Genomic DNA, 14132 nt, shown 5'->3' with positions numbered 1-14132 from the left:
AAAACTTTTTTGGGAGGGTCACTGTTACAAAAAATGCAGATGCAGGAAATCCAGCCTTAAAAAAAAGAATTTGTAAAACGTATTAACTATGAGTGCAAAGTCAAAACAACGTTGAACGCGATGATTTCTAGACATTTTTGTTTTTTCTTTCTCCTTTAAAAAAGATTTTGTAAACTGCATGCAACATTTTTTTTTTTTGTATTACATTAGGAAAACGTTTGTCCGAAAGCTTTATTAAGGTACAGGACACCCAACCTCTCACATGTTCTGGTTTTATTTAACTTGCATGGGTATGGGTATTTTAAAAATACGAAATTCCTATTTAAAAATACGCGTATTTTTAAAAGAAAATACAAAGACATACAAAAAGTAATGTCTGGTTAGGGTTCGTCGCATTTTTGATACAAATTGAAAGTTGCTGTATTTCACTCATGTCTAGAAAACATCCCTGCGAAGCTTTAAAGTTGCCGTATTCCACTCTAAAATGACGAGAAAAAATCCCTGCGAAGCTTCAAAGTTGCCGTATTTCATTCTAAAATGACAAAATAACGCCCCTGCAAAGCTTTAAAGTTGCCGTATTTCATTCTAAAATGACGAGAAAACGTCCCTGTGAAATCATTGAGCCAATTAAAAACCTATTAAAAACAAACTTGTAAAATTGAGTATATAATTGTTCTATTCAATTTATTCAACCACTCACTTGATACACGTAACATTACCAAAAATACGAAATTCTATTTTTAAAATTAGAATTTTGTATCTTTGTTGCGCATTCATTTTGCAGTAGAAAACATTGGGGGACATTTTGAATCGTAAACCCCAAACACGATAATAAAGCATCTATGTATAGCGACTCTCTCAATCTTAACTTCCTTTTCTACATGGCCGAAATAGTATGCATTACTATACTGTCATTTTCATAAATTTATTTTTTATTTTTGAGGTCATCACAAGCAAATAGGCAAAAATATGCTTCGTTTGGGTTTCGTTTTTAAAATTGTTTGAATAAAAATAACACAATTAAATTCGGACCTACTATGGTTACCAATTGTTTTATCAAATGAAGAAATTATCTACAATTAAATCCATGATAAAATGTCTGTTCCGCCTGTAAGTGCAGTTTTGCAGACTTGCTTTATCTGTGCTCCGTCGGCGTTCACCTCCACATTAGTTAAGAACCGCATGGCTGGATTTCTTGTGTAAGACCTGGTTACCAACAACGTAGGGGCCAGGCAAAAGAGATTTATGTCTACGTAGTTCTTTTATAACTAAGTCGATTAATCACATGCCTGAAACAATTTAGGCGTGTGCCAAGGCGTGCGCGTGCAATCGCACACCTCTCCTAAAAAATCCTGTATACCTGACACTGAAAAAAGTCTATTAATAAAAACATTTTAAAAGAAAATGTATGACCTGATAATCACATAGGGGAATTACTAAGTAAAAAATAATATGTTGTAAAATGACTGATATAGCCCGCATAGGAGTTAGTCTTGCAACTTTTAAAACAACGTCGTACCGCTGGCCCTGTTTAAAAAAAATACTACAACAAGCACTAAAAAATAATTAGATGTTTCAAATTCTAACTTGTTCTAACTTGTACAAAAAAAAGTAAAATAGACTTTATGTAAAGGTAAAAGTGGTCTAGAAATGACAAGTTCAAGAATTGATTTTTAAGCTGTGGAGAAATCTGAAGTCCTGCACAAAACCTACTTGTGTCGGATCGCTGTAAGGGTGATAGAACTACAAAATAAAATCCTAAAACCCGCTCATTTATTCAGCATCTTACTTTACGAATAATAACCACTAGTATATGACTGTATCATGTTGTGATTCCTTTGTACATAATACTTTCTAAATCATATGCATGAATAGCACTAAGAAGAGGTTTTCATAAAATTTACTGTATATGCTTCTGGAAGGAATTTTACAGAAAAAACTTTTGCAAATTTTCCAAAATCTTAATTTTTGGGAACAAAAACTTTGGGGAATTACAATAAATTTCAATGTAAAAAAAATTAATTTAGTTAGAATTGGTTCCGATATATACACGGAACCTGTGGAAGAAAAACTGATGAAGGAACTTATTTTCAATTTTGTGATGACACTTCCTCCGTTAACTAGCATGCCCACCACACCGTTGGAAAAAACAAGAGAAAGAAAACTTTGGATCAAGATTCTGGAAATGGGAGTAGAGATATTCGTGAAATGTTTTTAAACGGCAAAAAAAGAAGAGAATCCAGCAAGAAAATTGTATTGCTATCCAGTAATTCTTGATATAAGAAAACAATTGCATATTAATAGCAAAAATTCACCAAATTATTTTCTCACTCTTTTCTTCGTCCTTTGTCTTGAAATTTGAAATTTCCGATACAAAGATATTCAAACCCTTCTGTTTTTTAATTTTTAAATGATTTTCCCACACTGAGTCGGACCTTGGAGCCATTTTTAGAGTCATTTTTCTGGCTGATTATTTTGTTCGTTGTGATTCTATTATGTCTACACTTGTTCTTGGAGCCCTCTTTATTTAAGAATTTTCGGCTTTTAAAACTTGGATTTTTATAAAAAGTTGATTTTTTGTGAAAATAACTTTCACAAATTTTAGGTTAAATTTCTTACCAGGCAGAAAACTTTTGCGGTTTTGTCGATTTTGGGCCCTTTTCGTGAAAATTTCTGAAAATGAGCACTTTCCCTTATTGCTCCATACACATAGTTTCCAACCTGTCTCTTAACTTACAAACATCAGAAAAAATAATTTGACAACCTACTTTCAATAATACAGACTACCTAGCTAGCTAGCTATCACTGTTCTGCCCAGATTGCGAAAACGACCTGTTTACAACCGGGACAGCCGGATTATGTACGCACGGTCCGATTATGTTTTTTTTGCACTGTTATGTCGTGGTGACCGGATTATGAACGCTGATATAAATAGCTGGGAGACAGGCTGTGATTGGCATTTTCTTCAAGCTTTTGTAAATTAAACATTCTCTGGAAGATAGAACACCCCTAAAAACTAGACATGGCGAAATAAAAAAGTGTCGACGTAATTCTTAGTATAAACTACCCTTGTAGTGAATACATTTCAACATAATATACTTTGAAGCAACTAAATTTTACGGAACCTAAATTATTCTTTTTGCGGGAATTAATTTTGGTGAAAAGTTATTAAACTTGTGAATCCTAAAATTTAGTATTTGCCACGAATGATATAAAAGCAGTCAGCCCCAATTATATTTGTGTTATTTAAGTCCTATAATTGTCGAATAATATTTGACTGTCATACATAAGTCGGCCTGCCCCGATTATGTTCGTTCTATAATAAGTGAGAAATAATATTACACTGTCGTATATAAACTGCCCTGATTATGTTCCTTTTATAAGTGCCAAATAATATTTTTTGAGTAATAAGCCGGCCTGTCCCGATTATGTTGCCCTGATTATGTATTTTCTGCCCTGTTCTTAACCGGGGCAAGCTGCCGTACTTAATCAGGCCAATGTTCATTATCCGGGCAGAACATCACCACTTCCATGGCGCTATTTGTTTGGCAAAACGCTCAATGAAAGACAATATATTTTACATGTGTGACTGCAGAATGCACTTGACCTGGTTTGTTACAGGAAAAAATTAAAGCAAGCTAGCTAAGCTAACTGGTCGATGGGCTATATATGATGGGCTGAAGGAAGAAGAATGGAACTTTAAAATTATGTTCATGCTCTCTTTCCCCTCCAGCTATATTATTAAACAAAACAATTAATGAATAAAGAGAGATTTTCCTTGGAAATTATAATTTCAGGTAAAAAACAGGAAGTTGCATTACAATTAGCAGAATAATTACCTGAATTTTTTAAGGAGATTTTAAAAAGCGATGGCAGACAGACCAGATTGTTGTTATCCGGGAACTTTGTTCGCCATGCTAACTCGATGCGATGTGAAAACGCGATGAATGTACCCTTAAAAACTTTATGCTTCGAATAAACGCCCGGGCCGTTTAATAAATTTTTTGAAATTTTAGGGAGGGGGCGTTTAAAAGAGGGGGGCGTTTATTAAATTTTTTACACTTTTTTCTTTTTTGCAGTTTTTAAGGATACAACAACTTTACAATATATCTAATATTGAAGTCAGGCGAAGCATCAGTCACATCTTCTTCTGTTATATCGAATGGATTTTTATCTAAATCCTTGCGAAATTCAACATTTGATTTTTCAGTAATCTTCTACCAGCTTCACATTTTTTCCCTTGTTTGAAACAAGAGATCAGTTCATCCTGTGAACCGTCAATCGCCAACGCTAAACCACACAATTTCATTGATTTCGCCAATGTTTCATTCGTTATATTCTCCCATGATTCCATTCCACAATCAATCTTCTAGGGACAGGTTTCATGTTTCCAGCTTCGGTATAAGCATGCTTTCCATTTGCAAGCCAATCGTCATAAAATTCTTGTTTTCTTTTCTTTGAATGGCTTTTTCCAGGAAACATCGGGGGCTTGAATCTACTTGGTACATCCACTTGGAACAATGACACTTTCGATTTTGCCATTTGTCAATGCTTTCCTAGCCTCATCCGTTAAGTGAGCTTCAAAAGAATCCCAAGCTAGGAGTCGTTTTTGGAACGAAAATTGACCTAATATTTCCTGGTACCAGCGCAATGTCAATTGTTCATTCATCCAACCGTTGGCTGAACTTGCGACCGAACATTTTCGTTTAAATTCTTCATAGAGGGCTTTGCTTTCCCTTTTAGCTCCTTTAAATACAGTGAAAGGTTTGCATCGGCTTCCATCTGCTTTAGCTGCCAGACATACAGACACACGGACCTTGTCATGTCCAGTTGATTTCATGGGAACCTCTTTCGATCCTGTTTTTTAAACTGTTGTATTTGAAACCATGTCATTCCAGACAAGAGTTTCATCCATAGCAATTATAGCAGAATCCAGAAAATTGTACTACTTTTGAAGTCGACGTATATGCAAAACATATGACACAATGCGATCAATCATATAGGAGGGATCTTTCTGAGCTGTCGTCGTTTTTCTGCGTAGAGAGAATCCATGCCTCCGCATAAATTTCTCACACCATCCACGGCTTGCAACGAAAGAATCTTGGATGGCAGGGTCATCGTTTTTTTCATTTAAACTGTTGTATTTGAAACCATGTCATTCCAGACAAGAGTTTCATCCATAGCAATTATAGCAGAATCCAGAAAATTGTACTACTTTTGAAGTCGACGTATATGCAAAACATATGACACAATGCGATCAATCATATAGGAGGGATCTTTCTGAGCTGTCGTCGTTTTTCTGCGTAGAGAGAATCCATGCCTCCGCATAAATTTCTCACACCATCCACGGCTTGCAACGAAAGAATCTTGGATGGCAGGGTCATCGTTTTTTTCATCGAACATGCTTTTAGCCTTCCACGTAATCACTCACGTGCAACACCTAATGTTCTAAATTATCTTCCAGTTCTTCATCTATGCATTTTCTCCCTCCACCTTCAAGACGTTGCCTTTTTGATTTTGTTGAGTTAATTTGCTCAATATCTTTTTTCCATTCTCTCACACGCTTTGGTTCCACATTGAAACGGGATGCAGCAGCTCTATTGCTGTTTGTTTCAGCATATTCACAGACCTGTCTTTTGAAATCCATAGTATAAGAACGCCGTTTTTTCCTTTTGAGGATGCTAAATCACTTACTTTTTCAGCCATCTTGATAAGAAAATTTTCAAAACACGCAATACAACTTGTTTGTTCACTGCTCACTGCTTTTTATTTTCATCAGCATGTAACACATCACACATCAAGTGACCTCAAGAAACTTTTTCAACACAATAGTTATACGACACCTGTTCACAGAAATTAATTTTGCACATTTGCTGCACACAAAATCGAAGCTTTTTTATTTGAAAATAAATTTGACTCTTGTTTGTTTTCGTTAACACAGAAAAGTGCAGAGAAATATAAGTGAATCATGTCCCGAGCTATGCTATGGAAAGAGTTTATAGTTTGTTATAAGACTGAAGTTTCATGTATCATTCGTGGTCACCATGTTTACAAGGAAGTATGGGATGCTGTGGTAGGAGAAATTCTTGACGCTGCTGTGGATGAAAGGAAAGATGCAAAAGAATATGACAAAAATGCGGTTGGTTTTTACAAAAACGATATCCTAGTGGGACACATACCAATTGAGATTTCAAGTATATGCTATCATTTCATCAATCAAGGTCCAGGGAATAAAATAAAAGCAAAAACAAATGGTAAACGACATCGTGAAATTGGACTTGTTGTACCGGCAAAGTTTATCATCACAACACAAAATAAAAGATATTCACAGGTTTTAGAGAATGAACTTGAAAAGCGAAAAACTAAATTTCCAACCTTAAACCTAAGATTTTGGAAAAAGGGTGTTTATAGAAAATTTCCTTATTTTACCGATGTATAGTTGTGTTTATGAAATTTCTATATTATAATAACACCGTTAATTAAATGAGCAAAACAATAACAGTTATTCATTTTTTATTATACTTTTACTATCGCCTTTAATAAACGCCCCCTTATGAGGGAGGGGCGTCTATTAGAGGGGGCGTTTATTCAATAAATGACTGAAAATGTGGGGCGTCTATTCGAGGGGGCGTTTATTCGAAGCATTACGGTACACGGGTATCAGTTAACGCGGACAGCAAAATAATGTTTCAGAAAGTGTGCAATAATTAAGGCGGATTAGACCAAGTTTTGGCATTGATAATTTATTTAGGTCAGTTACAAATTAATAGTGTATCATTGTTATATCGTAAACTTAGTTCTTTAATCCAACGCCCAAATTTCAAGAGCCAAAAAGTACAAGGGGATTTAGTCATTAAATTATAATGTATAGTATAATTTTGCAGACTTTATACAAAATAAAAAACGTTACAACTTTTATCAAATATTGCATTAAAAACCCAATAAAAACTGGTAAAACAATAAATAGGCCAAAAAGGTGATATGTGCTATCTTAAAAATTTTTGTCCATTATATTATTGAAGAAAAACTATACCTTGATCTGCAAATTGCAATGATTATTGTGTAAATGAATGTAAACATTGGTATTGTCGCGTTACCGTGCCGTGCTGTTCCTGCCCGGATAATGAACATTGGCCTGATTAAGTACGGCAGCTTGCCCCGGTTAAGAACAGGGCAGAAAATACATAATCAGGGCAACATAATCGGGACAGGCCGGCTTATTACTCAAAAAATATTATTTGGCACTTATAAAAGGAACATAATCAGGGCAGTTTATATAATACGACAGTGTAATATTATTTCTCACTTATTATAGAACGAACATAATCGGGGCAGGCCGACTTATGTATGACAGTCAAATATTATTCGACAATTATAGGACTTAAATAACACAAATATAATTGGGGCTGACTGCTTTTATATCATTCGTGGCAAATACTAAATTTTGGGATTCGCAAGTTTAATAACTTTTCACCAAAATTAATTCCCGCAAAAAGAATAATTTAGGTTCCGTGAAATTTAGTTGCTTCAAAGTATATTATGTTGAAATGTATTTACTACAAGGGTAGTTTATACTAAGAATTACGTCGACACTTTTTTATTTCGCCATGTCTAGTTTTTAGGGGTGTTCTATCTTCCAGAGAATGTTTAATTTACAAAAGCTTGAAGAAAATGCCAATCACAGCCTGTCTCCCAGCTATTTATATCAGCGTTCATAATCCGGTCACCACGACATAACAATGCAAAAAAAACATAATCGGACCGTGCGTACATAATCCGGCTGTCCCGGTTGTAAACAGGTCGTTTTCGCAATCTGGGCAGAACAGTGCCAAGTAGACCCAAAATTCCGTCGTCCTCCAATCTAGCAATGGCACACTTTTTTGCTGTGTTACTGTGCGTTTACGTTTTATACCTTTCGCAGCCTGGAACTTGTAAGTATTAAAATTTCCTTTTTGCCCCTGTTGACTTTTCAGCCCTGGTATTCCTCGTTTGCGTGTTTTATTTACGCTGCATCTAATCTATAATAGCTAAGCTAGCAAGAAGCTGAAGCCTTAAATATCATTTTCTCTTTTTCTTGCAGACAATCATGAGTTTTCTGGCTTTCACAAGAAGGGTGCCGATAGGCTGCCACCCATTTAAGGGATACTTTCTAAATAAAAATTTAGTTTCATAATAATATAATAGGTTTGTTTGGTATTTAATGGATGATTACAAAGATAACAATAGATTATAATGTCATACCCCCGCCGCGCAAAAATTTTCTCGTGTGATCTGTACCAGCGATATTTAGCCTGCCTGTTCTAAAGTGCACAAGTTTTGGTGCCAGTGAAAATGGTAATATGGTGCATTATGGACGTAAGGCTCAGGATATAATGTCATAGCCAGCCATTGTTGTCATTGAAAAGAGAAAATTACAGAGAAAGGTGAAATCACAGAATTAGGAAGTTCACAGAATGTGGTCGATATATGCTATAGCTGCAAAAAAATATACCAGCTGCCAAAAAAAGAAAAAAGATCAGCCCTAAGGACAGACTAAAACAGGAAACCACCAGTCTTCACAAAACGACTACAGACAGTCAGGGAAATCCCCTTAATTAAGCTGTACAGCTAATTTAGATGTCAGCTTAATTAGAATGTATGATACAGTCTAATTAGGCATTTTACAGCTTAGTTAAGATGTACAAAACTTTGATCGTCTAAAACAAACTAAATTTTAGCATCTATGTAACTGAATAAATCCAATATTTACGTGCATATAAACATCTCCAATACATTAGTTTTTTCGTAGCACCCCGGATATCTACTAAATTTGAAGTTTTAAAAATATCCGCTTAAATAGGATGTATCAGGTGACGTGACATCCTAACTAGGATGCAGTACAGCTTAAATAGACTATCGCTAACAATGAACCATTGTTTAAAGTCCATATCTTTTGAACCCGGGGTGCTGGAAATACCGTTCCTCTTTTATAATATAGTGGTCTTAGTCTATCTATGATAAAAGAGCTGCAGCGGTGATTCTGCTAAAATTTACATTTTTTGAGAAATCGGGGAAAAACTTTTTCTACATCCTAATTTAGATGTATGTCACCTAATTAAGCTGTATGATACAGCTTATTTAGGAGATCTCCAAATTAAGCTAACAGCTTAATTAAGAGGATTTCACTGACTGACAGAACCAGCAGTGAACAAGCAGTCCATTAATGCAGAATGGCCAGAGAACCAGCAGCGAACAACCGGTATGGTCACAGAACGTGTATTTTGAATACTTACTACTCAGGAGTCGAAATGCTAATCTCTCCAGTATATCTGAGAAATTATAATTATATGTCAGAAAAATGTGGTCTATAGAAAAAGGATAGTTGATCTTGTGGCCTTTTGGATACATGTTTTTAATAAGAATTCTCTTACAACTCTAGCTCAAGCTACCCATAATTCTTTTTGCTTACAATAATTTCTTTTGTCACCTACATTGATGGCTAAATTGACTTGAGACTAAATTTTTAATTTGTGTTCTTATTATCAAGAAAAAGATTTGAATAAATCAGCTGGAAAAATGTTCATAAATTAAAACAGTAAGCCATAGGTAAGATTATATACTGGTTCTTCTAATAAAGGTTTGCTTTTAGTGCGAAAAGTTGTGAGATCACACCCTTAGTGGTTTATGTCAAATATATTTCTTTCTGTTCAGTGTTCAACAGAAGAGCACTATTAAAAAAATTATTTTTTGAGGGAAAATAGTAGATTTTATAAATTATTTTTTGAGGAAACAAGGTGGATTTCAAAATTAATTTTTTAAAGGAAACAAAGCAAATTTAAAGAATAACTTTTTGAGGAAAAAAAGGAAATTTAAAGAATAATTTTCTGAGAAAACAGAGGATATGAGTTAAAAAATGCATACAATTTCATATTAAAATTGTAATTGTGATCATTGAAATTTTCATACAGCCAATAAGCTGATATTGCTTTTTATTAAAGCAGCTGTTGCATTTTTGGTCCTGATAATGTCAAAAAGTATAAAGCAACTTTTAGTTGGTTGTGTTACCTTGTGTTACCCTTCCCCTTAAATGCATTTTATAAGAGCTTTGAGTATTAAAAAAGTTACTTTATCAATGTTAAAAAATTATATAGTCTCAGCATTGTGTTCCTTATGAACGTGTTTCTTATATTAGGAATCAACAATCTCATTCCATGGCTTTGTTGGTTTCTCACATATGCCCTAAAAAAACTATTTGGATCAAGTTGTTATACAATGTATCACTACCAGACCTAAAATTAACAATAACAACCTTTATCCATGCACTGGGTTTTTAACATACTGTACTGGGCTTGTTGATATTTCGGCTCAGTCAATTTTTCCAAAATAAACAATAAATGTAGATATGTTATAAAAAAAGCTAATGCCTTCCCCTTCCCAGTTTTGTTATAAAGTTTTTCTAGGATAAGAAGTGACAGATTTTTTTTCTTCAAAACAAGAACTAGATAAAAATTTACCACCCTATCGAACTTCTTGGTTTACTGGTTTTGTTAAAAACTTTGTTTTAGACATACTTATTCTTGCGTCATTTTTTAGATCTTGATCCTGTAAAAATTAATTCTAAATCTAAATATCTAGGTAACTAGCTAAACTTTATTGGTTGCTTTTTAATCAGTTGTGTGCTTCCTTTATCTAGAAAATAATAATCTAAAGAGAAAAACATAACACTGATTAAGTATCCCCAAAGTCCCAGATTTGCTATTCATAGCTAGTTAACAGAGGTGCTTTTTTGATAGTGCTGCCATTTTATGCAGCAATAATTTTTTAACAGATATGGTGATAATTTAGTGATAAATAGCATCAGCTATAATTATCAATAATTTCCAATAGAGATATACATTTATCAATATTTTTCTTATTGTTGGTGTCGCTTGTAAATTGTCCCTGTAATCACCACTGGCTGTAACGTAATTTCCAATTGCCTTCTTTGAATCAGATATACTAGGTTTTTGATCGAATACTTGTGCTGTGGCATCACATTTGTGAATTATTTATTGACTTTTTTCGTTCATTGGCCTGAGTGCTTAGCATGACAATTGCATGACAGACCAACTAGTTTACAAACTTCTGCTCCATCAAAACTCCCCATAGTAACATCAAAACAATTGTGAGATGTTTTCTTTTAGAAGGCTACTTTGTTGTGACAAAGTAAAGACTCTATGCATACTGCAATGGGGCATAAATCTTTATGTTTTTTTTATCTTACAATTTGCCATTAACGCGGAAGTCGTCAATATCTGGTGACTAGTGTTAAGTCATTTATGCCCTAAAAATAGGATGAGTTGGTACGTCAGGCAAGTGAAAAAGTGAAACATTTAAAAGAAATCATGTTTAATTATCAAACCAGTGTATTGTAACGTGTTGGGGTAACCGTAAATTTGTGTTGTCTTTTCCATATTTTACTTAGGCGTTTCTTTCTCTCCATTTAACTTCTCTGCCATGTAAATTAATTGTAGCACGAGGAACATGATGTGAAGGGGTACTTTCGTAGTGTAAGTTATCCCAGGTATACAGTCACAGTTACAGTTATACAGTTACAGTTGCAGTTACAGTTTAAGCAAATTTATTCTTTATTGTCTTATCTGCAAGTGATTTGTCCTCTTTCTTAGTTTTATTTGTTGATTTTTTATTAAAAATTATTGCCTACTTCCTATTGCAGTTCTGAAATCTTAGACCCAGCGCAGACTATTGATTCCCCACTCCCATGATATTTTTGGATAACAGATATATCAGAAATTGTTATGCCATTGGCTTCTTGTTTGTATTTACAAACCATGTCTCATACATGGTTTATAAAGATGGGAACTTCACTCTGCAAAATTCTGTCATTCTATTTTTTAAATATGTATATTTAATGTATTTTTTAAAAACAATAGTACATATTAAATTTTTACTTATTTAATAGCTCTGTTCTCATGGCATCCAACATTTATGGTGATCGGAGTAAGTTGTTATATATGTTTTTAAAATTGTTGACAAGGGCTGTGAGGCTGTCAGGTTAAGGATTTTTTATATTTTAAAACCTTGTTATGACTTGAGTTGTTAATAAATTTTACATCTTTCCTAAAAAGATAAGGTATAAATGTGTAACCTTTTCATTTTACTATTCTACCATATTGGTCTATTTATTTACTAACATGTAATTGGCAACATAAGTTTTGAGGTCACAAGCACAAGTACGTAATTCCGCTACAATTTTCTGTTACTTAATTAAGAGGTGAAAACTAATTTTCAAAAAAGCAAAGGCGTTCTAAATTAATTGACACCAAGTTATTTTTAGAACAACTGTATTTATTTTATTTGTCATCATGATTTACAATTTATATTTTTCCGAAATCTTTTTTAAGTAGGTATATATTTTTACTGTGTTATTATGACTTTGTTTTTGTACATTGTTTTCCTATTTTTTGATACTTTCTTCTTGGCAGGAACCTTATGAAGTCAATTTTCTACTTTCTTGTTAGTTTTGTCATTCTGGTATAATTACCTGACGAGACTAATTAAGAATTATATCTAATTAGTGGTTTCCACATCCTCCCAAGTGACGTTAGCAGTTTGATTTATTAATCATTATAAATGTCATTGATGAGTTTCTGTGTCATTTTTTAGTAGGAACAAACTTTGGTTGGTATTGATCACTGTCCAGAAGTATTGTAACAATTTATTTTACTTTTTTTTTTTTTTTAGTTTGGCCTTTTCATGTTTGAAGCGATTTTGATGTTCTCTCCACATAGTTCATTTTTGCAATCCGCTGACCGTAAAACGAAAGGAAAGTTTCATTGGATTTTACAAATTTGTGCTGTAGTTTGTTTACATCTTGGATTTTCTGCCATATACTACAACAAGGTACAAAATAACAAACCACACTTTGTATCATGGCATGGCAAAGTTGGATTAATTGCTGTTGCACTGGCTACATTTCAATCCATGGCTGGCTTCTCTCTGATATACAATTTGTCGTTCCTGAATCCTATGGGAACATCACTTGCTATTCGTAAAAAAATGCACGCTTTGTTTGGCACAGTGGTGTTTGTTTTGGGATGTGCAGCCTTGTTTTTAAGTTTGTATTCTAATTTTGTATTAAATAATGCAGGCACTGTAACGTGGTATATTTTGTTAGGATTGATTACTGTAATGGTGTCAGTGGTTGTCAACCAAACTGCTGATGTTTACATGTTTAAGAAGAAATCTTCGACCTAGCTTGTGTTGTTACTTTATAATGGTTGTTAGTTTTTATTGCAAGTATTTTGCAAGTCCAAGATTAACAGTAAGATTTTTCATGGACATTAATTTTTAAAACCAAGACAGTCACCACTTAATTATATATTTGGTTTCTTTTTTTATTTCTTGGCAAGTAAAGAAACATCACAAGAAATAAACTGAAAATTTTTTTTCAAAATGTTGCAAGCTTCGACTAATGTGAATCGGGATTTTGATTAGCAAAATGCTTTAAAAAAATATGGTGCTGCGGTTAATATAATTTTACATTTTATTCCACTGCATGAGTCTACCTACTTCCACAGGGATTATAATGTGTTGTTTTTATGAAGAAAGTGTGTAAAAAAATTAGTTTCTATTGTCAAATATTTATTTTTAGTTAATAGAAACTAATTATATAGCAGTGATTTTTTTGTTTATTCCTACTTATACATTTTTTGTGTAAAGATAATAAAATCAATATTTCTCACAAGTTCTGCATTAGTTGTGTCAACAAAATTGAAAAAGTATGGTCAACATTTGTATCAATGCAGTAAGAAATGATATACTTTTAACATAACCAAAGTTTATTTTGTGATTTTATTAATTGTGATTTAATTGATTTTATGCTAGCACTTTATGTAATTAATGATAAGCAATGTTTGCATCCTTTGTTGCTCTGCAGTAAGGAATTAATGATTTAATTGCTTATTTCGTTTCTTGTTTGTGCACATTTGATGCTTTAACTATGAAATATAATGTTTGTTGAAAGTAGTAAAGTAAACTAATCAACAGATTCTTGTAGTTGGAAGTTAATGTGCATAATGTTGTTAGTTTTGTGTAAACATTTCTCTAAAGATAAAAAAAAGTATGCTGAACTTTAAGTTTCCAAAGCAGTG

The 14132-nt window shown here is 33.4% G+C and overlaps 2 protein-coding genes across 4 annotated transcripts in view; one reads left to right on the top strand and one right to left on the bottom strand.

Moving 5' to 3' along the window:
- Positions 1-3957, bottom strand: part of LOC130625951 (cyclin-D-binding Myb-like transcription factor 1) — a 38164-nt gene extending 34207 nt beyond the window's left edge. For 2 of the 3 annotated variants that reach the window (XM_057441074.1, XM_057441073.1), the window contains exon 1: positions 3840-3955. The gene's annotated coding sequence lies outside the window, so the exon portion shown is untranslated. Of the gene's footprint in view, positions 1-3839 lie in introns of all 3 variants that reach the window. The other variant, XM_057441075.1, reaches the window with a different exon arrangement.
- Positions 3958-7773: 3816 nt separating this feature from the next.
- LOC130625954 (transmembrane reductase CYB561D2-like) lies at positions 7774-13937 on the top strand. The gene is made up of 3 exons (XM_057441078.1): positions 7774-7931; positions 11942-11979; positions 12724-13937. Exons 1-3 carry the CDS (start codon positions 7868-7870, stop codon positions 13234-13236), a joined length of 615 nt encoding a protein of 204 aa, XP_057297061.1. The 5' UTR covers positions 7774-7867; the 3' UTR covers positions 13237-13937.
- Positions 13938-14132: the final 195 nt, after the last annotated feature.

Source organism: Hydractinia symbiolongicarpus, chromosome 14 (assembly GCF_029227915.1).
Source record: "Hydractinia symbiolongicarpus strain clone_291-10 chromosome 14, HSymV2.1, whole genome shotgun sequence".
NCBI lineage: Eukaryota > Metazoa > Cnidaria > Hydrozoa > Anthoathecata > Hydractiniidae > Hydractinia > Hydractinia symbiolongicarpus.
Note: the sequence above shows the minus strand (reverse complement) of the source record. Positions and strands in the feature narration are given on the sequence as shown.

Excerpts from the sequence above, each read along its gene's own strand:
- LOC130625954 (XM_057441078.1), top strand. The coding sequence starts at position 7,868 with ATGGCACACTTTTTTGCTGTGTTACTGTGCGTTTACGTTTTATACCTT. Across the intron at positions 7,932-11,941 it reads CCTTTCGCAGCCTGGAACTT|CTCTGTTCTCATGGCATCCA; the intron begins GTAAGTATTAAA and ends CTTATTTAATAG. Across the intron at positions 11,980-12,723 it reads CAACATTTATGGTGATCGGA|TTTGGCCTTTTCATGTTTGA; the intron begins GTAAGTTGTTAT and ends TTTTTTTTTTAG.